At 40.0% G+C, this 27,740-nt stretch overlaps 3 protein-coding genes across 8 annotated transcripts in view; all 3 read right to left on the bottom strand.

The window, feature by feature from the left end:
* Window positions 1-2,336: 2,336 nt before the first annotated feature.
* On the bottom strand, window positions 2,337-8,898 carry LOC106586830 (protein mono-ADP-ribosyltransferase TIPARP). 2 transcript variants are annotated; one of them, XM_014174534.3, is made up of 7 exons: window positions 8,745-8,898; window positions 7,680-7,961; window positions 7,183-7,311; window positions 6,891-7,055; window positions 5,323-5,480; window positions 5,021-5,195; window positions 2,337-4,873 (listed from the first exon to the last, which is right to left on the bottom strand). In XM_014174534.3, exons 2-7 carry the CDS (start codon window positions 7,948-7,950, stop codon window positions 4,584-4,586), a joined length of 1,188 nt encoding a protein of 395 aa, XP_014030009.2. In that variant the 5' UTR covers window positions 7,951-7,961; window positions 8,745-8,898; the 3' UTR covers window positions 2,337-4,583. The 2 variants fall into 2 exon arrangements, with proteins under 2 accessions (XP_014030009.2, XP_045563648.2); XM_045707692.2 differs by lacking the exon at window positions 8,745-8,898 and adding an exon at window positions 8,323-8,567.
* A 1,576-nt stretch (window positions 8,899-10,474) lies between these two features.
* On the bottom strand, window positions 10,475-13,668 carry LOC106586807 (protein mono-ADP-ribosyltransferase PARP15-like). The gene is made up of 5 exons (XM_014174475.3): window positions 13,213-13,668; window positions 12,017-12,309; window positions 11,725-11,870; window positions 11,431-11,605; window positions 10,475-11,283 (listed from the first exon to the last, which is right to left on the bottom strand). The coding sequence occupies exons 2-5, from the start codon at window positions 12,177-12,179 to the stop codon at window positions 10,994-10,996; spliced, it is 774 nt and encodes a 257-aa protein (XP_014029950.1). The 5' UTR covers window positions 12,180-12,309; window positions 13,213-13,668; the 3' UTR covers window positions 10,475-10,993.
* Window positions 13,669-18,854: 5,186 nt separating this feature from the next.
* LOC106586831 (diacylglycerol kinase eta) overlaps window positions 18,855-27,740 on the bottom strand; it is a 159,743-nt gene continuing 150,857 nt past the window's right edge. For all 5 annotated transcript variants that reach the window (XM_082969173.1, XM_014174538.3, XM_082969174.1 and 2 more), the window contains one exon: window positions 18,855-25,760. In XM_082969173.1, the coding sequence (XP_082825299.1) occupies window positions 25,674-25,760 (87 nt within the window). In that variant the 3' untranslated portion in view covers window positions 18,855-25,673. The remainder of the gene's footprint in view (window positions 25,761-27,740) is intronic.

Raw genomic sequence — 27,740 nt, 5'->3', positions numbered from 1 at the left:
CTAATCGACTGTATTACACTGCAGCCTCTTGACAATACTGACACGGAAGAACTGAATTCCCCGTTGATTTCAGATGAACACTCAGGGGCAGACTTGAAGCTGAAAGACAAGACAGAATTTGGTCATAAGAGCTGACTCCTGTTATATCAGTGGAGGTGATGTTTGATAGAGGATGAGTCACACAATAATAACACACACATAGGCTTTAAACTAGGCAGTGTGTTGTCCCTACCACGTCGTCCATTACTTCCAGATAATGTACAGAGCGTCTGCATTCATCCTGTCATGACGTTGGCCTGGGGGTAGGTTTATGACCCCCCCATAAATACCTTTCTCCCTTTCCTCTCTCTCTTGACTCTACAGAAGGACTCTTGAATAACCTTTGTTAAACATATAGAGTCTGGGAACATCAAAAGGTGGAACCATATTTCGGTAATCCAACCAGTTGAAAATATGCGTTGGTACTTAATGAATATGATGTCAGTTCGGTTGTCATCTGAGACATTCTTATTAATGATAGGATGACATAAACTGTATCCTGGAAAGTCTACACATTATAGTTATCAGATTCACATGGAATTGTTGTGCAATTTAAATGTTTAAATATGAAACTATTTGTGAAAAGATGAAATGTAATTTTAGCTTCCAAATGAGAGAATTGGGTTTTCATAAGGTTAAAGCTCTGCTCCATCAGTGGCCCGCCCCTGTGAAGAGACATTGGTTATAAACTATGAAACACACCCTTCTCTCCCTCCACTACATAAGCCCTTTAGAAAAATATAACTTTCTGTTCCGGGTACATTAGGGCGATGGTCCGATGTCAGAAGGATTCAGATAATAAGCTGTTCCGAGGACAAACGGACAAGCTGTTCCGAGGACGACGGTCCCACATTAAAAGGACTAACATGTCAACTACAGAACTAAGCCAATCTCAGCATGAGCTTTGGTTGCAAATGGTATGAACTTTGAAATCTTATTCACTACAGAAGTGATACCTCCTAGCCGTTGAGTTAGCAGCGGCCGCAGTAAATGTGGCCTAGGAAAGGACGGATGACGGATCCAGTCTAACACACAATGACGATATTACAACGTATCCAGTTTACCACCAGAGACATTCTTCCGAGGACAGGAAGATCTCTCTCTGTTGGGCAACACGGCCTTCCATCTACAACCAACCTATTGGGAGGTTATTTAGAATGCATAAGATTCTGTATTTACGATAGCATAGCTTCTCACCTTGTTCTTCAGTCCTCCCACGCTTTCATTCAAGCCCAACCCCCTCTCTTTGTGTAACCAGCCGTCATACAGGTTCCGTCCCCCAGGGACGTTTTCTTGTAGGACATAATTAGTAATCAATGTATGATCCATTCTGTGTATATGTAATTCTGTGTGATTAGTTAGGTATTTAGTAAATAAATAATTAAACCAAAGTTTGTATTGCTGATTCAACTTGTTAGCCAGAGTTCGTGAAGATAACCAAGAATTTACAACTTTCAGATGAGACTGAAATAAGGTGACGATTAATATTGACTGCTATTAAGTAAAAGCGATAGGTAACTAACTAATCTTACTTACTCCCTTGGAGTTACTATTGAATAATGACTATGTGCAGTGTTGACAATGGATCTCATGTTTTAGAGACTGAGCACCAGGACAGTTATTTCACACAGTACATTTTCTGAATACAGGGTCATTATTCAAAGGGTCATCATTGGTCATTGAAAGGATGTGTCCACACTATAAGTCTTCGTTTCGATCACAATTAAAAAACGCTTTTAACAACAAGATCTCATGAATTTCTAACCTTTTTTGTTTTGTTTATGAAATACAAAGCAGACCTTTGACTCTATGGACCTCTAGTGGTTTAAAACCATACACACCACAACAAGAGCTCAAGTTGTATTTTAACGGACTGATATCAGTGTGTCTATTTAATTCACCTTACTACAGCGAAAATCAACTATTCAAAAAAATGCAGGGTTTGCCAGTACAGATAAAACAACTAATGGTCAGGATCAATAGCAGCTGCCTAGCTGTAATATATTTGAGGAGCTGTTGATGTGTGAGCCATTGTGGTTCTGTAGTCTTCAACACAGCTGTTAAACATCTATTCACTTCATCTCCAAGGTATGCATGGATGGGAGTACCTGGCGGGACCAAACCTGGAGCCTTTGTAAGCTGACATTGGCAGTAAGCATCTATATTAATCTGACCCTACAGTGTACCATTATATGAAGAATACATGTATATACACAAAGCAAAAGTCTCCTGCTTTATTTCTTTCTTTCTTATTTACTTCTGGTTTCATAAATAATGTGCAGTCGATATAGATGCAATACAAATCAAATCACATTTTATTTGTCACATCCACCGAATACAACAGGTGTAGACCTTACAGTGAAATGCTTACTTACAAGCCCTTAACCAACAATGCAGATTTAAGAAGAATAAGTGTTATGAAAGTATTTACTAAATTAAACTGAAGTAAAAAATAAGAACATAGAAAAATAACAAATAATTAAAGAGATACAATAAAATAACAGTAACTCTTTCTTTTTTCTGTTTTCATGAATAATGTGCAGTAGAGCTACAGTGGGGGAAAAAAGTATTTGATCCCCTGCTGATTTTGTACGTTTGCCCACTGACAAAGAAAGGATCAGTCTATAATTTTAATGTTAGGTTTATTTGAACAGTGAGAGACAGAATAACAAAAAAAATATCCAGAAAAACGCATGTCAGAAATGTTATAAATTGATTTGCATTTTAATGAGGGAAATAAGTATTTGACCCCCTCTCAATTAGAACAATTTCTGGCTCCCAGGTGTCTTTTATACAGGTAACGCGCTGAGATTAGGAGCACACTCTTAAAGGGAGTGCTCCTAAAAGCAGCTTGCTACCTGTAAAAAAGACACCTGTCCACAGAAGCAATCAATCAATCAGATTACAAACTCTCCACCATGGCCAAGACCAAAGAGCTCTCCAAGGATGTCAGGGACAAGATTGTAGACCTACACAAGGCTGGAATGGGCTGCAAGACCATCGCCAAGCAGCTTGGTGAGAAGGTGACAACATTTGGTGCGATTATTCGCAAATGTAAGAAACACAAAAGAACTGTCCATCTCCCTCGGCCTGGGGCTCCATGCAAGATCTCACCTCGTGGAGTTGCAATGATCATGAGAACGGTGAGGAATCAGCCCATAACTACACGGGAGGATCTTGTCAATGATCTCAAGGCAGCTGGGACCATAGTCCCCAAGAAAACAATTGGTAACACACTACGCCGTGAAGGACTGAAATTCTGCAGCGCCCGCAAGGTCCCCCTGCTCAAGAATACATATACATGCCCATCTGAAGTTTGCCAATGAACATCTGAATGACTCAGAGGACAACTGGTGAAAGTGTTGTGGTCAGATGAGACCAAAATGGAGCTCTTTGACATCAACTCAACTCGCTGTGTTTGGAGGAGAAGGAATGCTGCGTATGACCCCAAGAACACCATCTCCACCGTCAAACATGGAGGTGGAAACATTATGCTTTGGGGGTGTTTTTCTGCTAAGAGGACAGGACAATTTCACTGCATCAAAGGGACGATGGACGGGGCCATGTACCGTCAAATCTTGGGTGAGAACCTCCTTCCCTCAGCCAGGGCATTGAAAATGGGTGGTGGATGGGTATTCCAGCATGACAATGACCCAAAATACACGACCAAGGCAACAAAGGAGTGGCTCAAGAAGAAGCACATTAATCACTTGGAGAAGATCTGCAAAGACGAGTGGGACAAAATCCCTCCTGAGATGTGTGCAAACCTGGTGCCCAACTACAAAAAACGTCTTAACTTTGTGTTTGTCAACAAGGGTTTTGCCACCAAGTACTAAGTCATGTTTTGCAGAGGGGTCAAATACTTATTTCCCTCATTAAAATGCAAATCATTTTATAACATTTTTGGCAGGCGTTTTTCTGGATTTTTTTGTTGTTATTCTGTCTCTTACTGTTCAAATAAACCTACTATTAAAATTATAGACTGATCATTTCTTTGTAAGTGGGCAAACGTACAAAATCAGCAGGGGATCAAATCCTTTTTCCCCCCACTGTATGTGTGATACAGTGGGATTAGATCAGGCTACAGTATGTAGCTCCCTGAGGGAATGAATGATGTTGTGGTGGTCTAATAGGTTTAATTCAAATGATGGATTCCTCTTCCTGGAATTGTTTGTCTTGCAGGGTTTGAAACAGATACAGTAACAATGCAACTATCACAATGGAATCTGTGTTTGGGTTACATTTACTCTACACAATCACACAAAACACAATTTAGTTATGCTTTTCTCATATTTAATGGAAATATGAGTCATAACAATGATGGTTTTACACATTTCTTTTCCCTTCAAATCTAGGATGTTTAATGGAATGACAAATGTGTCGTAGAAAAAACACTGGCAAACAAAGATAGGTTAGTTGAGCAGGACTAAACCCCATCACAACTGTTACTTAAAAAAACAAATATCTCTCCTACGTCGCAATGGGTGGTGAGTCTGGTGACTGACATTTACTGACTTGAAGTTCCCAAAAGCTACCATGTTGCTCTAAGCCCTTAAGAAAGTGATCAAGTACTCTGGATACGCCTGACAGTCGCGGAAGACTACGAACTCTGTTGGATTAGATGGGTCGTTTGTCGTACTATCGTAGCGCCGAATCACTGAACCGTCTTTAAATGGAGGTTCTTTCATCCCTAGTTCTCCCTTTGTGAAGTGTCCAGTCAGAACACGACACAAGTACATCAACTTCCTCCCTTCGCCATCCGGCTTGGAGAATTCATCATCAGCAGAGTAGCTGGCATTGACTGCAAAGTAGGTCCCATTTCCATACAGTGCATCTGCAGAAAGATTATGACACAGTTATGACACTATTAACATGGAAGAGAGAAACACAAGTTAAATATAAGGATTCTTGAAACGTTATATACAGTTTAACTTGTGGCAAGACTTTCCTTTTTTCAAGTTATTTCTTTGGCATATCTTACCATTTTCTCCAGCATAGCTCCGATTGAACCCATCGTTGTTGATGTGTTCTATGGTTGTGTGACTGGTTGCATGGAAAAGACGTCTCTCATTGATCACGCCATCATTTTTTACCTTGATTTCTTGTTTCTTGTTCTGGAAGCTTTTCCACAGGTTTGGGTTCTGGACCCTTTCAATCTAAGGGAAGGAGAAAAAAACACATATTACAGTAATTGGCAAGACATTCAATAACCTGCATTTACCTTGAGCTGCACAGTTACAGCTGCACAGTACTCAGGAAGTCATCTTTTGGAAAAGAGGTACCTTTTTCAATTTCCTTGTCTGGACAAGTATTCCGAAACAGGCCTTGGACTTCATTATACTCTTCATGAGACTCTGGGCTTTCTGGCTGGATAAGGTGGAGGCGGACAGAAGTGGTGGCTGGCTTGGTATCCCAATGCTGAGGGAAGTTATCCTGTTGAGCTGGAGATAACAATAGAAGATCAGTCATAGGGCCAATAAAGACTTCATTACAGGAGGCTTTTAAATATGACTTTACGTCATGCCCATTTCCACTTTCCATGTAAAGCTCTGAGTACAGATTGAAGTAATATGTAAGATCATAGTACCTGGTAAGTCTAAGGTGGTTAATATCCCCAATATTATAATATTTTAGCATTTTGTGTCCAAATCATCAGCAAGTGTCTAAAATTGTTTGTTTACTGTCGGCCAAGCAATGTTACTAGGCTACCTGCCGCTTACTAGTCTACCTGCTGGGATGGCAGGTAGCCTAGTGGTTAGAGCATTGGGTCAGTAACCAAAAGGTTGCTACATCAAATCCCTGAGCTGACAAGGTAAAGATCTGTTGTTCTGCCACTGAACAAGGCAGTTAACCCACTGTTCCTAGGCTGTCAATGTAAATAAGAATTTGTTCTTATCTGACTTGTCTAGTTAAATAAAGGTTCAATAAACAAGATGACTAGGACATTAAGCGCGTAAAATGCTCATATTGAGGATGTTGATTTGCATTGGTTTTGACCCACAAATGATAAAAAGAGACTTTGGCCAGGCACACAAAACCAACGAATGGATTGCTGTCTTTAAACTGCTTACAGAGTAAGGAAACCAAGGTGTAATTTTGTGATTTGGGTGAATTCTCTCTTTGACTTCCTCTTAGTTAAAGTCGCAGAAGAGGAAAATAACTTATTACTAGGACACAGAAGAGGAAAATAGTTTACTACACGATTAGCCACATCTCAGTACAGGATGTGGAATAAACTTTAAACTTTGAGAGTGTTGATTCTAACATTCAACTGGTAAACTTTTAAATGTGGCAAGCAGAAAATGGCAGAGGCTGACTAGTAATTAACTTTCACTTTTACTTTTGTAATAGATGTTATTTTTTGTTCATGAAGGACTTATAGCCAATAGCAGAGAAGCACTGTCAAAATTTTAGCCATGTAAAAGTAAATGATAGCAAATAAGTTCACCTTTTAAAATACATATAATGGGAACAAATTGGTTTACGGGTGAGACTAAGCTCTTTGTCACTGCAATATCGAGATACATTCATGACGTAATTTGATCTAGTTTCATTAGGATTATTGTTTCTTTACTTGACTTAATAATGTGTTCACAGGTTGTTTTGTGTGAGTGATGGACCTTTTTCAGGCAAAGTTATAATGCTTGTTCCCACACACAGTTTACGACAGCTCTGATTGGTAACGGGAAATATGTGTATGTATGGCATGTGCCAAGTTTATAAATCTCAATATTTGTTTTCTTTTCAGAAATGGTGCATGCAGATATTTAGTGTAAAATGTACGCAACAGTTATAAATGAGGCCCCTGCTCTCTAACAGCTGTGAAGATAAAACCAGCCTAAATAGTTTACCTGGACACTGTGAGGCTTGTCGGACTGGCGCTGGAGGTGGGGCCTGTGTCCAAGACATATCGAGGTTGCCATCGACGTCACATTCTGTTACCACTTCATTAGATATATGACTGTTATTGATTGCAATCAGATCTGCATGTGGGGGTGGTTGGCTGAGGTTTCCTTCTGAAAGATACATTTTGTGTCCAAGTAACTATACAATTGTCTTATGCTCTTCTTATGGTGCTATCTGTTAGTAAGAAACACAACTTTATTAGAATGACCATGTTAGCTTATTCATAGTAGCACTCACCAGATGGATTCACTCCTCCTGCTTGGATGGTTTTTTTCATGATCAAGTCCTTTTTAATTTTGTTCCTGCTAACTATTCGGGAATCAACAGTGCTGTTGCGATCCGCATAAATCGTTGGGCTGGACGACACTTCAAAACAAATGTGTTATTGCCTTGTTAGATGATGACCTTTTGTATGGCATGACCTTGCAGTTTGTAATAAAAACACTGGCCGACAAACCTGACCATTACATATTATATTCTGTATACTAACACACATACACTGACATGGGCCCAATAACCGAAAGGTTTCTGCTTCCAAACCCAGAGCCTACTAGATAAAAAATCTGCCGATGTGCCCTTGAGCAATTCACTGAATACTAATTGCTCCCGCAAGTCACTCTGGATAAGTGTCTGCTACATGACAAACATTTTAAATGTATGTTTTCTAATAACCGCTGTGAAGTGCTTAAATGCCTTTAATCACTACAAATGTTAATGTAATACTGCTACTGTACCTTGTGTGTTCTTTTTTAAATGTTTTTGAAGGCCTGGATAATGTTCCTTCTCTTTCTTCAGAATCTCAATGAACTCCTCACATGAACCCTCCCCCTTTTTCATGATTTCATCCAAAAGAAGATCAATCTTCTCTGCAGCAGTGGCTTGGTTGGAAACATCTTTTCCTTGTTTAAATGATGAAATAATATCTTCACACTTTCCAATGATATACTCAGGGTCTGTTGATAAGCACTGGACCAGTTCCGTCTTCTTTGAATTCAGAAATTCCATGGTCTAAATGTCTAAAAGAGATGGATACAGTAAGGAATGGCTCAAAAGTTATGATGCATACTGTAAACTACTCAACTAACTATATAAACATATCATTATCTTATGTGAAAAAGCTATCAAAGATGAGTGACAATAAAACAGAAATCAACGGTTCTATAGAAGTGATCCTAATACTGTACAGAATATATTACCTGAGTACAAACTATCGATAATCATAATTAACATTGAAAGGGTTGTCTGATGTAACCATTGGGCTCATTGTAATGTAGTCTGCTCTAAAGTTGTTTTTACTTTCACTATTGAAGACATAGAGTATATTTGATGTATATTTGATATCATTACTGTTTTAATACACTTAAAGTAAATAATCACCCATGTTGAAATTTATATCGTTTTTGTACATCTCTGAGCGATGTTCTATCGATTCCCCGGATGATTTCATGTTTTCATGTGTATCTGAGCGATTGCCGTTCAAACAGGAAGACATACAGCCGGTATGACGAGTTGCATCATATGATTCAAAATGAGTGAATATTTCCTTTAAGGAACAATTCATGCCATTACAAACTGTACAACATCTATGGAAGACAAAAGGAATAGACTTTTGTTGATAAGCTGCATCTGTGGAAGAATGAGAAAGTACAAGCACTTCCGTTTTGGTGAGAGAGGTGGAATGAGAGAAGTTTAGAGTCCTGTAAACTAGACGAGCAACATCTGATGTTCAAAAGAGCGGGAGCAGCCATTTCTCACACAACACAAAGTTTAAAGACTGCAGAACAGGAAGGTAAACTTACCAACAAGGTGTTTAACAGAGCAGGATCTGGTAGTTAACGTGAATGTGGAGACGTTACAACTTTCCGTACTGACAAGCTATGTGGCTGATGCAAACGAGCGCTTACTGGCAGAAATGCGAGAAATGTACTTCCTTTATGTAAGTATATCCAATCACACGTGCGGGCCTGTACGGGTGAAGCCTATCGAAATGCACGTTTTGTTATGAGTAAGACATGTGACACCTGTGAAGGGAAACTAAGATTCATTAGTACGTTTCACCATGTTGGTGTTCAACAGATGAGTACAGTAGGATGTGCAGAACTATCTGTAGGCCTTGTAATAACATGAATTGACACAGAAAGGGCAATTTTGTGTCCATGTTCACAGGCTCCTGTACTCATGGTGTGGTGGACCCCCCCCCCCCCCCCCCATTCCTGTGAACTCACATGCAATCTCAATCACACTATTCTGGATTTGACTCCTTCTTTCCTTCCCAGTCAGGAATGAGAAAATAGCAAAATACCATCTAGCAGAGTAAACCCTGGCAAATCAATTCACCTGACAAATCGTTGTTAAATTCCTTACAGATCTAATCTACAGTATTACACTGCAGCCTCTTGACATTCAATATTGACACATAAGAACCGAATTCCCCCTTCAATTCAGAGGAACACGCAGGGGCAGACTTGAAGCTGAAAGACGAGACAGCATTTGGTCATAAAAGCTGACTCCTGTTATATCAGTGGAGGTGATGTTTGATAGAGGATGAGTCACACAATAATAACACACACATAGACTTTATACTAGGCAGCGTGTCGTCCCTACCACATCGTCCATCATTTCCAGATAATGTACAGAGCGTCTGCATTCATCCCTTACATATATCACATATACAGGCTTTAAACTAGAGAATTACTAGGTAATTACACAAAGGTAGTACCTACTTTACACTAATTCCTCTGTGTCCATTGTTTTATTTTAAAATGTATTTCAATTTTATTGACAATGGATCTCATGTTTTTGAGACTCTGAGCACCAGGACAGTTATTTCACACAGTACATTTTCTGAATACAGGGTCATTATTCAAAGGGTCATCATTGGTCATTGAAAGGATGTGTCCACACTATAAGTCTTCGTTTCGATCACAATTAAAAAACGCTTTTAACAACAAGATCTCATGAATTTCTAACCTGTTTTGTTTTGTTTATGAAATACAAAGCAGACCTTTGACTCTATGGACCTCTAGTGGTTTAAAACCATACACACCACAACAAGAGCTCAAGTTGTATTTTAACGGACTGATATCAGTGTGTCTATTTAATTCACCTTACTACAGCGAAAATCAACTATTCAAAAAAATGCAGGGTTTGCCAGTACAGATAAAACAACTAATGGTCAGGATCAATAGCAGCTGCCTAGCTGTAATATATTTGACTTTGTAAATGGAGGAGCTGTTGATGTGTGAGCCATTGTGGTTCTGTAGTCGTTCAACACAGCTATTAAACATCTATTCACTTCATCTCCAAGGTATGCATGGATGGGAGTACCTGGAGGGACCAAACCTGGAGCCTTTGTAAGCTGACATTGACAGTAAGCATTTGCAGGTACAATATGACCCTACAGTGTACCATTACATGGAGAATACACAAGTATTCACCAAGCAAATGTCTCCTGCTTTCTTTCTTCTTTCTTACTTTCTTACGTTATTATGAATAATGTTCAGTAGATCTATGTGTAATACAAATCAAATCAAAATCAAATTAAATTGTATTTGTCACATGTGCCAAATACAACAAGTGTGGACCTTACAGTGAAATGCTTACTTACAAGCCCTTAACCATCAATGATGTTTTGGTGGTCTAACAGGTTTAATTCAAATGGTGGCTTCATCTTCCTGAAATTATTTCTCTTGCAGGGTGAGACGTGTTTATGATATGAAACACAGATACAGTAACAATGCAATTATCACAATGGAACTGTGTTTGGGTTACATTTACGTATTCTACACATTCACACAAAACACAACTGTAATGGAAATGATATGATTAAAGTTTTGACTAAATGATTTCACCCTGAAAATGTATAACCGAGTGATTATAAGATTAATGTACTAATGTGCGTGTGTAGGAAAAGTTGAAGCTTAATGATTTAGCAATGTAAGCAAGACATTCAAGGAAAATGGGAACTTCTTTTGGTTATTTTTGCTGGTCTCAAAACTAGATTTTAACAATGGATTTCCAAGAGTGGTTTTGAGTGATAACAGTTGCTCTAGACCCTTAAGAAAGTGATCAAGTACTCTGGATATGCCTGACAGTCGTGGAAGACTACGAACTCTGTTGGATTAGATGGGTCGTTTGTCGTACTATCGTAGCGCCGAATCACTGAACCGTCTTTAAATGGAGGTTCTATCATCCCTGGTTCTCCCTTTGTGAAGTGTCCAGTCAGAACACGACACAAGTACATCAACTTCCTCCCTTCACCATCCGGCTTGGAGAATTCATCATCAGCAGAGTAGCTGGCATTGACTGCAAAGTAGGTGCCATTTCCATACAGTGCATCTGCAGAAAGATTATGACACAGTTATGACACTATTAACATAGAAGAGAGAAACACAAGTTAAATATAAGGATTATTGAAAAGTGAGATAAAGTTCTACTTGGGGCAAGACTTTTCTGGTTTGGAGTTTATCCATTGGCATATCTTACCATTTTTTCCAGCGTAGCTCCGATTGAACCCGTGGTCGTTGATGTGAGCTATGGTTGTGTGACTGGTTGCATGGAAAAGACGTCTCTCATTGAGAATGCCATCATTCCTGTCATTGATGTCTTGTTTCTTGATCTGGAAGCTTTTCCACAAGTTTGGGTTCTGGACCCTTTCAATCTAAGGGAAGGAGACAAAACTAATATTACATTCATTGGCAAGACATTCAATAACCTCCAATACCTTGATTTACATACAGCTGCACAGTACTTAGGAAGTCACTTTTGGAAAATAGGTACTTTTTCAATTTCCTTGTCTGGACAAGTATTCCGAAACAGGCCTTGGACTTCATTATACTCTGAGCTTCCTGGATGGATAAGGTGGAGGCGGACAGAAGTGGTGGCTGGCTTGGTATCCCAATGCTGAGGGAAGTTATCCTGTTGAGCTGGAGATAACAATAGAAGATCAGTCATAGGGCCAATAAAGACTTCATTACAGGAGGCTTTTAAATATGACTTTACGTCATGCCCATTTCCACTTTCCATGTAAAGCTCTGAGTACAGATTGAAGTAATATGTAAGATCATAGTACCTGGTAAGTCTAAGGTGGTTATCCACTGCTGAAGTTCCGGGTAGACTTCATTCACATCAAGTTCTTTGAGAGTATCAAGGAACTGGAGACATATTTTTTCCTTTTTGCCAATGATCTTATCAAGCAGTTTGATGACTTTATTCTCCGGCTCTGGGACACTCATAAGGCTTTGATCTCTCCCTTTCTTTGATAATGCCTTTACAATGCAGATGTTGAAGAATGTACGTTGGATCTACTCGAAGCCAGTCAATGAGTTTCATCTTATTTGTTATTATAATATCCATTCCAGAGACCTAAAATAACAATAAAAAAGGATATGTTTCAGCTGTGAAATATTATTTATAGTCTGATAGTAATTGACCTTCTGTTACTTTGAGTACCTGTCCCCGCCAAAGCTCTGGGCCATGTACAACACACAGGTTTAAGTCCAAATTACAAGGTGATTACCTTGTAAGCAGTTTATGGACAATGTAAGAAAACAATCCATGCTTTGGTTTTGTGTACCTAGCCAAATTCTCTTTTTAGGATTTGTGTCCCAAAAACAAAGCAGGTCAATATCTCCAATATTATGTCCAAATTATCATCAAGTGTCTAAAATGTTTTGTCTACTGTTGCTCAAGCAATGTTACTAGTATGTTGTAGTATTACAATGGTACTTTAAAATGATTTGGACATGAAGAGCATCAACTACTCATATTGAGGATATTGACTTTCATTAGTTTTGGCTCACAAATGATACAAAGAGACTGTGACCATGTACACAAAACCAAAGCATGGATTGCTGTCTCTAAACTACTTACAGATTAAGTAATATAGTGATTTGGGTGAACTAGCCCTTTGACTTCCTTTTAGTTACAGACGCTGAAGAGGAAAATAACTTACTACTAGGACGCAGAAGAGGAAAATAGCTTACTATGAAGACACAGAAGAGGGAAAATAGCTTACAACTAGGACGCAGAAGAAGGAAAATAACTTACTGCTAGGACGCAGAAGAGGAAAATAGCTTCCCACGAGGACACAGAAGAGGAAAATAGCTTACTACTAGGACGCAGAAGAGGAAAATAGCTTACAACTAGGACGCAGAAGAAGGAAAATAACTTACAACTAGGACGCAGAAGAGGAAAATAGCTTACTACTAGGACGCAGAAGAGGAAAATAGCTTCCCACGAGGACACAGAAGAAGGAAAATAACTTACTTCACGATTAGCCATGTCTCAGTACAGGATGTGGAATAAACTGCAAACTTTGATGGTGTTGATTCTAACAGTCGACACAGCTTTCAAACGTGGCAGGCAGAAACTTTCAGAGGTTGACAAATGATTCACTTTCACTTTAGTAATAGATGTTCTTCCTGGCTCAGGAAGGGGGGAGTATATATTTTTAATTTTGTAGTATTCTATCAGCAAAAGGACATGTTTAAGTTTCAGAAAAACATATTGGTCTAGTTCAGACACTTTCTTTTTTGGGGTGCATTTTCCAACCTGTTAGGTGCATAAAGGTTAAATAAAAAAATTATACTCACAACATACTGCTGAAATGGCCACCTTGAGAAAACTTTACTACCTTGAATTTGTTGGTGGAGTATGCTAGATTTCCACATACTAGTAGAACTCAACATCTTCATTGCAGAAGTTGAGGTAATTACTGTAGTAACTATGTATTTTTACTTTGATGTGTGTAAAAGTCCAACTCTTTAAGTGTATATGTCTATGGATATTAATTAAATGTATTTAACCTCTTCTTCTTGGAAGTTAAAATTGTAAACCGGGTTAAGCAACAACCTCTCATACAAATGTAGAGAATGTCCAGAAACAAGATCAACATAATCAAAACAGCTTACTTATTGTTGTAACAGTCGTCGTAGTAAGTGGACCAAAGTGCAGCGGGTTGAGTGCTCATTATATATTTATTTTGAACACTTAAAGAAGAAAGGGTCTAAATCATCTAACCCAGATGTTTTTGGGGAGTCAAGTTTAAGGAGCTCTTTTAGTATCTCGTACTCAGTGACTGCCTGCAGGGAGAAACTTTGTTGCAGGGCAGGTGAAAAGAGGGAGGAGCATCGGGGCAAGTCACATTAGAAGGGGTGGGAGATGAGGAAATGTTGAACGGGCAAGGAGGCATGGCTGAGTCAAATAGGAATCCTGACTTAATGAAGTAGTGACTAAAGAGCTCAGCCATGTGCTTCTTGTCAGTAACAACCACATCATCAACATTATGGGACATGGGCAGCTGTGAGGAGGAGGGTTTATTCTCCAGGTCTTTAATCGTTTTCCAGAACTTCTTGGGGTTAGACCCACAGAGAGAGAGAACTGCTCCTTAAAGTAACTAACTTTGGCTTCCGGATAGCCAGTGCACTTATTTCTCATTTGCCTGAATGAAATCCAGTCACCCTAAATATGCGTGTGCAGAGCCTTTCGCCAAACGCAGTTCTTGAGGTGGATTAACTCTGCATGATCAGAGTCGAACCAGGGCTGAACCTGTTTTTCTAATTTTCTTTATGGGGGCGTGTTTGTTAAAATGATAAACTTGGATTAGCTAACACAACGTCCCATTGGAACACAGGAGTGATGGTTGCTGATAATGGGCTGTAGATATTCTATAAAAAATCTGCCATTTACAGCTACAGTAGTCATTTACAACATTAACTTTTTAGTGACGGGGGCAGTATTAGGAAATTCAGATGAATATGCCCAAATTAAACTGCCTGCTACTCGGGCCCAGAAGCTATGACATGCATATTATTAGTAGATTTGAATAGAAAACACTCTGAAGTTTCTAACACTGTTTGAATGATGTCTGTGAATATAACAGAACTCATATGACAGGCAAAAACCTGAGAAAAATCCAACCAGGAAGTGTGGAAATCTGAGGTTTGTAGTTTTTCAAGTGATTCCCTATCCAGTATACAGTGACTTAGGGTTAATTTTTCACTTCCTAAGGCTTCCACTAGATGTCAACAGTCTTTAGAACGTTGTTTCATGCTTCTACTGTGAATGGGGAGAGAATAAGAGCTCCTGGAAGTAGATGACTGAGAAAATTACATGAGCTCAGTGGCGCGCACTCCTGTGAGAGTTAGCTGTGTTCCTTTTCTTTTTTGAAGACAAAGGAATCGTCCGGTTGGAATATTATGGAAGATTTATGATAAAAACATCCTAAAGATTGATCCTATACATTGTTTGACATGTTTCTACGAAATGTAATATAACTTTTTTGACTTTTCGTCAGAACTTAACTGCGCGAGCACAGTGCATTTGGAGTACTCTAACGAAAGCGAACAAAAAGGAGGTATTTGGACATATATATGGACTTTATCGAAACAAATTAACATTTATTGGGGAACTGGGATTCCTGGGAGTACATTCCGATGAAGATAATCAAAGGTAAGTGAATATTTATTATGTTATTTCTGAGTTTTGTTGACTCCACAGAATGGCGGGTTTGGTTTCGTCTCTGAGCGCTGTACTCAGAGTATTGCAAAGTGTGCTTTCGCTGTAAAGTTTTTTTGAAATCTGACACAGCGGTTGCATTAAGGAGAAGTGTAACTATAATACAGAAGCTGTATTTCTGGTTTTTGTGACGCCTTTCCTTGCTTGGAAAATGGCTGTGTGGTTTTTCTTGCCTCGGCGCTGTCCTAACATAATCTGAAGCTATGCTTTCGCCATAAAGCCTTTTTGAAATCGGACAATGTGGTTGGATTAAAGAGAAGTTCATCTTTAAAATGGTGTAAAATAGTTGTATGTTTGAGAAATTTGAATTTTGAGATTTTTGTTTTGAATTTGGCGCCCTGCTATTTCACTGGCTGTTGAATAGTGTGTCCCGCGGGTGGGACGCTAGCGTCCCATATTTCCCAGAGAGGTTAACCATGTCCACACTGTATTTCTGATCAATGTGATGTTATTTTAATGGACAAAAATGTGCTTTTCTTTCTAAAACAAGGACATTTCCAAGTGACCCAAAACTTTTGAATGGTTTATATATTTTTTGAATGTTTTGTTCACATAATACAATATAAAGCTGCAACATCGAGAGCATCCTGACTGGTTGCATCACTGCCTGGTACGGTAATTGCTCGGCCTTTGACCGCAAGGCACTACAGAGGGTAGTGCGTACGGCCCAGTACATCACTGGGGCTAAGCTGCCTGCCATCCAGGACCTCTACACCAGGCCGTGTCGGAGGAAGGCCCTAAAAATTGTCAAAGACCCCAGCCACCCCAGTCATAGACTGTTCTCTCTACTACCGCATGGCAAGCGGTACCGGAGTGCCAAGTCTAGGACAAAAAGGCTTCTCAAACGTTTTTACCCCCAAACCATAAGACTCCTGAACAGGTAATCAAATGGCTACCCAGACTCTTTGCATTGTGTGCCCCCCCAACCCCTTTATTTACGCTGCTGCTACTCTCTGTTTATCATATATGCATAGTCCCTAATCTAATGTTTTGCTTTTGCTGTAAAGCCTTTTTGAAATCGGACAACGTGGTTCGATTCAGGAGAGGTGTATCTATCTATAAAACGGTGTAAAATAGTCATATGTTTGAGAAATTGAAGTTATAGCATTTATGAGGTTTTGCATTTAGCGTGACGCGATTCCACTGGCTGTTGATTAGGGTGGGACGCAAGCGTCCCACTGGCCCAGAGAGGTTAACTATACATTCATGTACATACTACCTCAATTGGGCCGACCAACCACTGCTCCCGCACATTGGCTAACCGGGCTATCTGCATTGTGTCCCACCCACCACCCGCCAACCCCTCTTTTATGCTACTGCTACTCTCTGCCCATCATATATGCATAGTCACTTTAACCATATCTACATGTACATACTACCTCAATCAGCCTGACTAACCGGTGTCTGTATGTAGCCTCGCTACTTTATAGCCACGCTACTGTATATAGCCTGTCTTTTTACTGTTGTTTTATTTATTTACTTACCTATTGTTCACCTAATACATTTTTTGCACTATTGGTTAGAGCCTGTAAGTAAGCATTTCACTGTTGTATTCAGCGCACGTGACAAATAAACTTTGATTTGCTTTGATTTGAAAGTCTGTGTTAAGGTTTCTGTAAGAGAATAAAAAAAGGAATGTAGACATTTATAAGTGCATTTCCATAGCTTCCAAAATATTTGTTACAATGGAGGAGGAGTGTCAAGATGGCTGTAAGGTAGCTTCCATACAGCACCCCCCTGTCAGTCATCTAAGGTTTATACACACCATTGGTCTCTACACTGTCACTGTGTGTAGTTGTTAAAATGAGGCACTAGATGGAGCCCTCATATTATAACTCAACAGCTGTGCTAGTGTAATGAAAAGGCTCCACGGACAGTAGGTGCCACACACACACACACACACACACACACACACACACACACACACACACACACACACACACACACACACACACACACACACACACACACACACACACACACACACACACACACACACACACACACACACATTTACTTGGCATCCTGGTGGTTTTCCAGAGCAGCGAGGTGAGAAGGTAGCCATCCCTGCTAGCCACTATGGTCAGAAGGTAGCCATCCCTGCTAGCCACTATGGTGAGAAGGTAGCCATCCCTGCTAGCCACTATGGTCAGAAGGTAGCCGTCCCTGCTAGCCACTATGGTGAGGGGTAGCCCCAGATGGTTGAGAACACTAAGCATCACTACACCGTCATCAGTGGTGAGAGCAGAGTTGGTCCTGGTGAAGTTCACATACACCTCTGCAGCTACTAGGCTCAGGACGTGGGGCCCATCGCTGAGAGACTTAGGAGCTTGGACAGAATGGGGGTTTCCGGCCCATGAGGTCTTCATTCCAATAGACATGACAGATATGGTTAGATAGGTGGGATCCCATTTTATAAGGACAGAAGATAAGGAGATTGAGGAGCCAGCTACAGTTGGTAAGGTCAGTCACATGACATGGTATGTAGGAAATATTTTCAGACTTGAAAACAGAAAATTCAATCGGTTCTGTGGGAATTAGTGTACATTTGCAAGAATGCGTATGTGTGTGTGTGTGCGCGTGCGTGCGTGCTTGATTGCGCGAGTGCATGCGTGCGTGTGTGTGTACGTGCTTGCATGTGTGTGTGTGTGTGTGTGTGTTTGTGATCTGTTTGTGTTGTCTTGCCAACTACTATGGTCATTGTCATGGCAAACATGGCAATGGCAAACAGACCTGGGACCAGGCTTGCTTACAGTAAGACCTTGTAGGGAGGTGCCATGTTGTCACATGTGAAGTGTTCCAAAAACATGATCACATGGGATCTTATATTGACACATCATGTCAAAATGTGTAGAATAGCAGGATATTAGCTCTAAAACAGCAACATTTTATCTCTGCCCCATGACAAAAAAAAATCCTTGCTTCCCACTGAACACACCCTGATTTTGTTTTTAACATACGGGCCTACTGTAAATCTGTGTATAGGTCTGACTACACAGTATTGTATGCAGGACTACAATACAGGAACAGATAGTAATTAATTAGTAAAAACAAGAACATGTTTCCGCAGAACATGTACTGCCTATGGGTTATCCTCTCTACATTGCTTTCGTACATTACAATGAGTTCAAACAATATCACCAACAAACAATACCACCAACAAACAATATCTGAAGGTAATGCAGTTCATCCATCCTGTAGCTCAGTTGGTAAAGCATAGTGTTTGCAACGCCAGGGTTGTGGGTTCGATTCCCACGGGGGGCCAGCACTGAAAAAAATATATAATATGTATGAAATGTATGCATTCACTACTGTAAGTCGCTCTGGATAAGAGCGTCTGCTTAATGACTAAAATGTAAATGTTTTTATAGAAAAATAAATATCATGACATATTGTGTACGCATTCATTTTTATTGAAGAAGGAATGTCATGACACGTTGTGTATGCACTCGTTTTTATTGAAGAAGGAAGATAGCCTTGTTTTTAAGGCACCTAACAATGTACAACAAATCTGAACCATTTATTTAATCTGAATACAAAAATACACATCTTAGCGACTTCCATATTGTAATAAATAGTTAACCATGCATTGTAACCATAAAAAAAGCACAAAAAATAGTCACTTGGTGGCAGTAGAGGCTGGTGGGAGGATCTATAGGAGGACGGGCACATTGTAATGGCTGGAATGGAATTAAACACATCAAACATATGTAAACCACGTTTTATTATGTTCCTTTTATTCCATTCCAGACACTACAATGACCCGGTCCTCCTATAGCTCCTCCGACCAGACTCCACTGTTTGGTTGTCATAAAAATGACCAACTACTTTACCAAAAGCATCCAGATAGTAACACAAGTGATAAACTGTAACATTATATTCCAAAGAAGAAAACACAGTTACATCATCATGTTGTTTAACCTTAGGCAATAAATATGCACGTTTTGTTTACATAAACTCAGCAAAAAAAGAAATATCCCTTTTTCAGGACCCTGTCGTTCAAAGATAATTCGTAAAAATCCAAATAACTTCACAGATCTTCATTGTAAAGGGTTTAAACACTGTTTCCCATGCTTGTTCAATGAACCATAAACAATTAATGAACATGCAGCTGTGGAATGGTCGTTAAGACACTAACAGCTTACAGACGGTAGGCAATTAAGGTCACAGTTATGTAAACTTAGAACACTAAAGAGGCCTTTCTACTGACTCTGAAAAACACAAAAAGAAAGATGCCCAGGGTCCCTGCTCATCTGCGTGAATGTGCCTTAGGCATGCTGCAAGGAGGCAAGAGTAGTGCAGATGTGGCCAGGTCAATAAATTGCAATGTCCGTACTGTGAGACGCATAAGACAGCGCTACAGGGAGACAGGACGGACAGCTGATCGTCCTTGCAGTGGCAGACCACGTGTAAAAACACCTGCACATGATCGGTACATCCAAACATCAAACCTGCGGGACAGGTACAGGATGGCAACAACAACTGCCCGAGTTACACCAGAAACGCACAATCCCTCCATCAGTGCCCAGACTGTCCGCAATAGGCTGAGAGAGGCTGGACTGAGGGCTTGTAGGCCTGTTGTAAGGCAGGTCCTCACCAGACATCACCGGCAACAACGTCGCCTATGGGCACAAACCCACCATCACTGGACCAGACAGGACTGGCAAAGAGTGCTCTTCACTGACAAGTCGCTGTTTTGTCTCACCAGAAGTGATAGTCGGATTTGAGTTTATCATCGAAGGAATGAGCATTACACCGAACCCTGTACTCTGGAGCGGGATCGATTTGGAGGTGGAGGGTCCGTCAAGGTCCGGGGCGGTGTGTCACAGCATCATCGGACTGAGCTTGTTGTCATTGCAGGCAATCTCAATGCTGCGCGTTACAGGGAAGACATCCTCCTCCCTCATGTGGTAACCTTCCTGCAGGCTCATCCTGACATGAACCTCCAGCATGACAATGCCACCAGCCATACTGCTCATTCTGTGTGTGATTTCCTGCAAGACAGGAATGTCGGTGTTCTGCCATGGCCAGCGAAGAGCTCGGATCTCAATGCCATTGAGCACGTCTGGGACCTGTTTGATCGGAGGGTGAGGGCTAGGGCCATTCTCCCCAGAAATGTCCGGGAACTTGCAGGTGCCTTGTTGGAGGCAAATCTGTTGCAGTCCATGAGGAGGAGATGCACTGCAGTACTTAATGCAGCTGGTGGCCACACCAGATACTGACTGTTACTTTTGACCCCCTCCCTCCCCCCCTTTGTTCAGGGACACATTATTCCATTTCTGTTAGTCACATATCTGTGGAACTTGTTCAGTTTATGTCTCAGTTGTGGAATTTTGTTATGTTCATACAAACATTTACATATGTTATGTTTGCTGAAAATAAACGCAGTTGACAGTGAGAGGACGTTTCTTTTTTTTGCTGAGTTTATATATTTTTATCCTTAGCAAGTAAAACTGTGCCACTGTAAACAATGTAAACAAATGAATCTCACTTCTCTTCCACCATGTTATTAACCATGTTAAAGACTATCGGGTTACCCCATCTTAAGATTCCTCACATAGGGTTTGGTTGGTTTATGAAAACCAGGCAGTTCGCAGCATTATATATACATACCATTGGAAAACGTGGCGATGGATGACGTTGCCCATGGCTGCTGATCTAAGATCAGTTTCACGTTTTCCCCTCCTAATGGTTATGGTTAGGAGTGGGGGAGGTAAGCTGAGCTAAGATCTGTGCCCATGGGAAACTTCTACCTAAATTGGAGAACTTAAGCTCTCTCTCTCTGGGGTCCAACACACTCATACAGAGGCAGACAGACACCCATTCAGACAGACACACAGAGACAGACAGCACACTCATACAGAACCAGGCAGACACCCTTCAGACAGACAGACAGACACACAGAGACAGACAGACACCCTTCAGACAGACACACAGAGATAGACAACACACACATACAGCCTGGGAACTGAAGCCGTGAGTGTGACCTGCCGTGAGGAACCTCAGCTCAGATTAAATCACACAGAGCTTGAAACACAGACACACAGTACATAGCCGCAGGAAGTGGTTTGGGGGTGGGGGTGCTGCGGCGATGCTGAAAAACAATGTTGGGCCGTGTTACAGACGGCTAGATCGGTCCACTAATACGAGTACTAAGGGCCTAGTGCACTACTTTTGTGAAAAAAAAATATACATATATCTATATATATATATTTTTTAATATTTACTTTGGATATTTCACATGGTGCTGCAGCACCCTCAGCACTCCTACTTCCTGCAGCTGTGCAGACATAAATTACCTAGATTGCACTTGAATTCAGACTACTGAAAATGTGGTTTTAATATAAATACAGAACTATGTATTCCAAGGTTAAACCACTGAGAACAACAGCTAGAACTTAAAATTCATCTGTCTATGTCTGTGAAACCAGCCCATACCTAAGCCACTTAAGCATTGTTTCCATTGGCAAATAAAGTCAACCCAGGTTGGGCTGGCCAAGAAATATGAAATTATGTCATGCTAGGTAGCCAATATGTGACTGCAGCTGGCTTCGCTAATGTTGCTAGCTAGCTAGCTAGCAAGATTTTAAAGAATTTAATTCACCCTCACCATGTTGTAACTAACGTTACCCCATACTCCTGACAGTGCCAGCTAGACTCAGAGCCATGTATTTAGCTTGCTGAGATTAGCTGGCTAGCTAACAGGCTTAATTCCTACTTTGCTTGCCATGGCATTGGCTATTAGCTAGCTAGCTAACCAAGCAAACCAGATGATAGGTTTGATATTATGTATCTAGCTAATTGTCAATATGACCTAGCCAGCTTAAATTCCTGCTAGCTCACATTAGCTAGCTAGTTTGTTCAACTCTGATTTGCTAGCTAACGTTAGGTAGCTAGCATTCGAGGGCTGACTGTTCTCATAAAAATGTATTGTGTAGTGCAACATTGAATGAAGGATCCAGCTATGGTGGTAATTTGTGTCATGTCTGACTACTGCAATACTGCTTGTCCATGTGCTAGCTAACAGTAACAAGCCCAGACTAGCTAGCTAACGTTGATAAGCTTGGTGTTTGCATAGTAACGGCGTCACCAGCCCAAATTCTAACCAGTTGTGAAACTTGGCTGCTCAGGCCCGGGTTTCCCTCGACCCAGCTCGAATTTAAGAATTCCATTTGAGCCAGCTCGAATTTGGACCTAACTGGGCCCTAATGTTAAGTGCCAGTGGAAACGGGGCTCTAAAGACAACAAGACACATAAATGATGATGAAGAACTGTAGCTTGGATACTTAGAATTTCAAAAAAGATTGAATGTTCAGAATGTTTCATTCATATCTTAGGTTAGGAACCTAGCTAGTTTGGGGCTATGTTTTGTTTCTTCATAACAATCATACTGGCAATAAAACCCATTTATTTTGTCTAGACTATTTACTAAGGTATGATTTAGATGCTCCTGGCATAATTCTAAATTCTAACTTCTTTCACCAAAATTGGTTAATGTTTTAGGGGATTAAAAGGCCTCGTGTTTTGGGTTTCATGTTTTTTTTTTTAAATTATACTTGATTGTGAGCATAAGCAACAATTATATTCTTCTTGATAATGTGAATTCTCTTGATAGGCCACCAAAAGAGAGGTGGGTGGTAATGCTTTATTTTACAGTCCTTTATATACTTAAAAATTATGGAGTAAAAGATACATGCTACTTTCTGGTGCTTACTCCAAATAAGTGAACACAATTGGTAACTAACTAGTATGGATTAATTTCTTTCTTAATCCCAAATATGCCAAAATGTAATTATCATGCAAACATGGTATAACTTCCTATTTCCATTTGTTAATAGATATTATGGTTCAGGAGGCCTATGAAATTAAGCAAGCCACAATTCTGATATGACCAGTTTTGCTGAGGTAAAAAATTATAAAAAAGAAGGCTTGATGATATAGGATCATTGATAATATAACTTGGCTGATCAATGATAAACATACAGTTGATGCTAAGTATTTAGCTGATGTAAATGAACATACAAGGGTTCTTAGATACATAAAGCACAGAACAACAGTCAGGTCTGCCCGTTCAACAGTCTCACATAGTCAGTAACACGGTCTATTATTTGCTGCAACCTGCTTTGAGAATCATCCTGGAAGCACAGAGGAACAAGACTAAAAACCAGTGAGCTGTTGGAAGAATTTTGAATGAAAAGGAAATTAGTAATAAATGCTATTTCGTTTAAAAGTCGGTCAGTTAACCCTTTGGGTTTTCCCCACAGCGAAACATCACGTCAGAAAGACTACCAAAACCAATATAATATTGCACCTCCGTTAGAATACAACAGCATTAATCAAAAACAGGACAGATTATCCTATTTAACAAAATCAATAATCCACAATTGGTGTTCATGGCGCAAATCAATAGACATGGTCATCAAAACGTGTTAGCTGTTGACACTGTATGTCATGTCAGTAATCTACAAAGGCATTTGACTACAAAAGCTACTAACAGTGTATGCATACACTGCTTTAGATTGTATATATTCAGTGCATATATTGTATATGCATACTTAGCATCGCATATATAGGTATACCCTGTAATGCCACCAACCTAACAAAAGTGTCTATTACCATTACATGTCACACTGAGCAACTAAATCTGCACTTTCTCCTGTTGCAGATGAGCTGCTCAATCTTATACTTAAATCAACATTTAACTCCTATTCCCACTACCATAGTGTTACTCTGTGAAATATTGAGTGTTTAAATGCTAGAGATTGCGATGAATTGTATCTAGTGATATGAGGATGTAACTTTGCAAATAGCAACATGGAAAAGTCCCTGTCAAGCATTCCATAGAAATATGAAATTGTTGGATTACAACTAGGGTTGCAAAATTCCGGGAAATGTAAATAAATTCCATGGTTTTCCCGAAATCCCGGTTGGAGGATTTCCAGACTCAGAAGATAAGAAGCAGGAAATGCGGATCCTCCAACCAAGATTTCTGGGAAACCAGGGAATTTATTGAAAGTTCCCAGAATTCTAGAATCCAATTTATAACACTCTATATGTAACTGATATTCATCCCAAACATGATGATGTTATTTTCACTACTTTCAAAGTTAACATTTATGTCTGGAAGTGTAGTGGACATTGACTTTGGTACTGATTTTCATATCAACAGAAAACAAAGTATAACTCCTAATAGTTAATCTCATAACTTGTCTTAAATTTTGATGTTCTCTTACCAATGAAGCACATTTTTACAATAAAATGAATAAAATATGGCACATGACACAGGTCCTTGACACATAATAATCATGCAAAAACAAAAACATAAATAAAAATAATTAACAAAAAAGGTTGATTCATACCAAAATAATGCTTTCAGTAGTAACAAATGGCATAATAATACTAAAGTCATTTTTTACACAAAAGACCCAAGACACTAATCTTGCAATTCAAAATTGATATCCCAAATCAAGCTAGCATAGCATGCAACATATGTCTCACTGTTTTCAGAGACCTCCCTTCACTAGCTTTAAGTTGTGACATTGCATCTCCTTCTCCCAGGGCACGTCTGTAATCACACCATATTCCCTACATAGTGCACCACTTAAAAGTAGTGCCCTGCATAGGGAAGAGGGTGCTATTTGGGACGACGCCTATCTCCTCTGGTGTAAACAGCAAAAGCAGGATATTGCAGACTGTAGCGTTGCGTCTGTAGCCTTCTACTGCCAGCCTAAGAGTCAGTAAACCAATCACAAAGCTGCACGGTATTATAGTGACTGTGCTGAACTGTACACACTCACAGCACACTGTTAGGGCACACTCATGGAAGTCACCTTGTTGCTACTTGGATTGGGCCTTCTCGACGAGGCCAGATGACCAAACCAACTCTTATAATGAGGATTAGTTGCATACCCGATTGTGCCATGAATGAAAATATGATTAGAGAAATGTGCATTTTTTGGTGAAAAACCATGGCTTCCTTCTTTGAACTGTCAACAACTGTAGATTGCCGTCTTCTATTTTGGCACCAAACACAGCCTCACTAAAACATTCCCGTTCGACAATTTCTCACCAACAGCTTTCTTAAATCCATCAAAGGATCAAATCCATCCATCCACCCCAAGATGTCAGGCGTTCAGCTCTCCCTGCGGAGCTCCCAAACTCTTCCTCTGTGGTGGAAGGGCACTTCCACTCTGGCACCAACTACTTCTGGGTTAGAGGTCAACCATGGCGGTCTTGGCCAGGTCCTTAGTTCCCTGGAGAATTCTCTTCATATGACCCACTTTCGATATCCCCAGATCCTGTGGAGAGCAGATGACATCTTAAGAACTTTGATTCTCCTAATAGTTTATTTATCTAATGGAAATCATTTTATTTTATAGCTTCCTTTTTAAATCACTATGCTATATCTGTTTTATGGTTTTTACATTGTATTGTCTTTTTTTTGGTACTATTTTGTTTTACGTCTTGCTCACCCTGTAATGCAAAACTTATTTTGCTCTCTTACGCCCTGTTTAAGCGGGTAGGGGGGTCATACCAAGGATCATTAGGTATTTCATTTATGATTTTAAGACACGTTGAAGAATCCAACAAATATTTATGTTTTGGGGTCTTAAAAATGTATTGGGGTCTTACTGCTAATAACTCATACAAATGCTTGGAACAACAGATAGTCCCCAAAAAATACCAAAAGGAAATTTGTTCTGAAGTGTCTCTCCCATATCTGAGATATATAAGAAAGATCAGGAAACATTTGTTATGTACATTTTTTTACATGGATTTAACCCCATACAGTGCCTTGCAAAAGTATTCATCCTCCTTGGCGTTTTTCCTATTTTGTTGCATTACTGTAATATAAATAGATATTTATTTGGATTTCGTGTAATGGACATACAGAAAATAGTCCAAATTGGTGAAGTGAAATGAAAAAAATTACTTGATTTAAAAAAATTCAAAAAAATTCTAAGCGGAAAATTGGTGTGTGCATATGTATTCACCCCGTTTGCTATGAAGCCCCTAAATAAGATCCGGTGCAACCAATTACCCTCAGAAGTCACATAATTAGTTAAATAAAGTACACCTGTGTGAAATCTAAGTGTCACATGATCTGTCACATGATCTCAGTACAAATACACCTGTTCTGAAAGGCCCCAGAGTCTGCAACACCACTAAGCAAGGGGCACCACCAAGCAAACGGCACCATGAACACCAAGGAGCTCTCCAAACAGCTCTGGGACAGAGTTGTGGAAAAGTACAGATCAGGGTTGGGTTATAAAAAAATATCAGAAACTTTGAACATCCCACGGAGCACAATTAAATCCATTTTAAAAATGAAAAGAATATGACACCACAACAAACCTGTCAAGAGACGGCCGCCCACTAAAAAAACCTGCCAAGAGAGGGCCGCCCACCAAAACTCACGGACCAGGCAAGGAGGGCATTATCAGAGAGGCAAAAAAGAGACCAACGATATCTATTTGTTTTTTATTTTACCTTAATTTAACTAGGCAAGTCAGTTAAGAACACGGCCTAGGAACACTGAGTTAACTTCCGTGTTCAGGAGTAGAACGACAGATTTTTACCTTGTCAGCTCTGGGATTCGATCTTGCAACCTTTCGGTTACTAGTCCAACGCTCTAACCACTAAATCAAATACATTTTTATTGGTCACGTACACATAGTTAGCAGATGTTAATGCGAGTGTAGCGAAATGCTTGTGTAGCGAAATGCCACCAGGCTACCTGCCGCCCCAGATAACTCTGAAGGAGCTGCAAAGCTCCACAGCGGAGATTGGAGTATCTGTCCATAGGACCACTTTAAGAGGTACACTCTATGGAGCTGGGCTTTACGGAAGAGTGGCAAGAAAAAAGCCATTGCTCAAAGAAAAAAAATAAGCAAACATGTTTGGTGTTTGCCAAAAAGCATGTGGGAGACTGCCCAAATATATGGAAGGTACTCTGGTCAGATGAGACTAAAATGTAGCTTTTTGGCCATCAAGGGAAACGCTATGTCTGGCGCAAACCCAACACCTCTCATCACCCCGAGAATACCATCCCCACAGTGAAGCGTGGTGGTGGCAGCATCATGTTGTGGGGATGTTTTTCATCAGCAGAGACTGGGACACTGGTCAGAATTGAAGGAATGATGGATGGCGCTAAATACAAGGATATTCTTGAGGGAAACCTATTTCAGTCTACCAGCGATTTGAAACTGGGACAAAGGTTCACCTTCCAGCAGGACAATGACCCTAAGCATACTGCTAAATTAACACTTGAGTGGTTT

This window comes from Salmo salar, chromosome 25, assembly GCF_965601325.2.
Source record: "Salmo salar chromosome 25, fSalSal1, whole genome shotgun sequence".
Classification (NCBI taxonomy): Eukaryota; Metazoa; Chordata; class Actinopteri; order Salmoniformes; family Salmonidae; genus Salmo; species Salmo salar.
The sequence above is the reverse complement of the archived record's forward strand: the minus strand, read 5'-3'. Positions and strand labels throughout refer to the sequence as shown.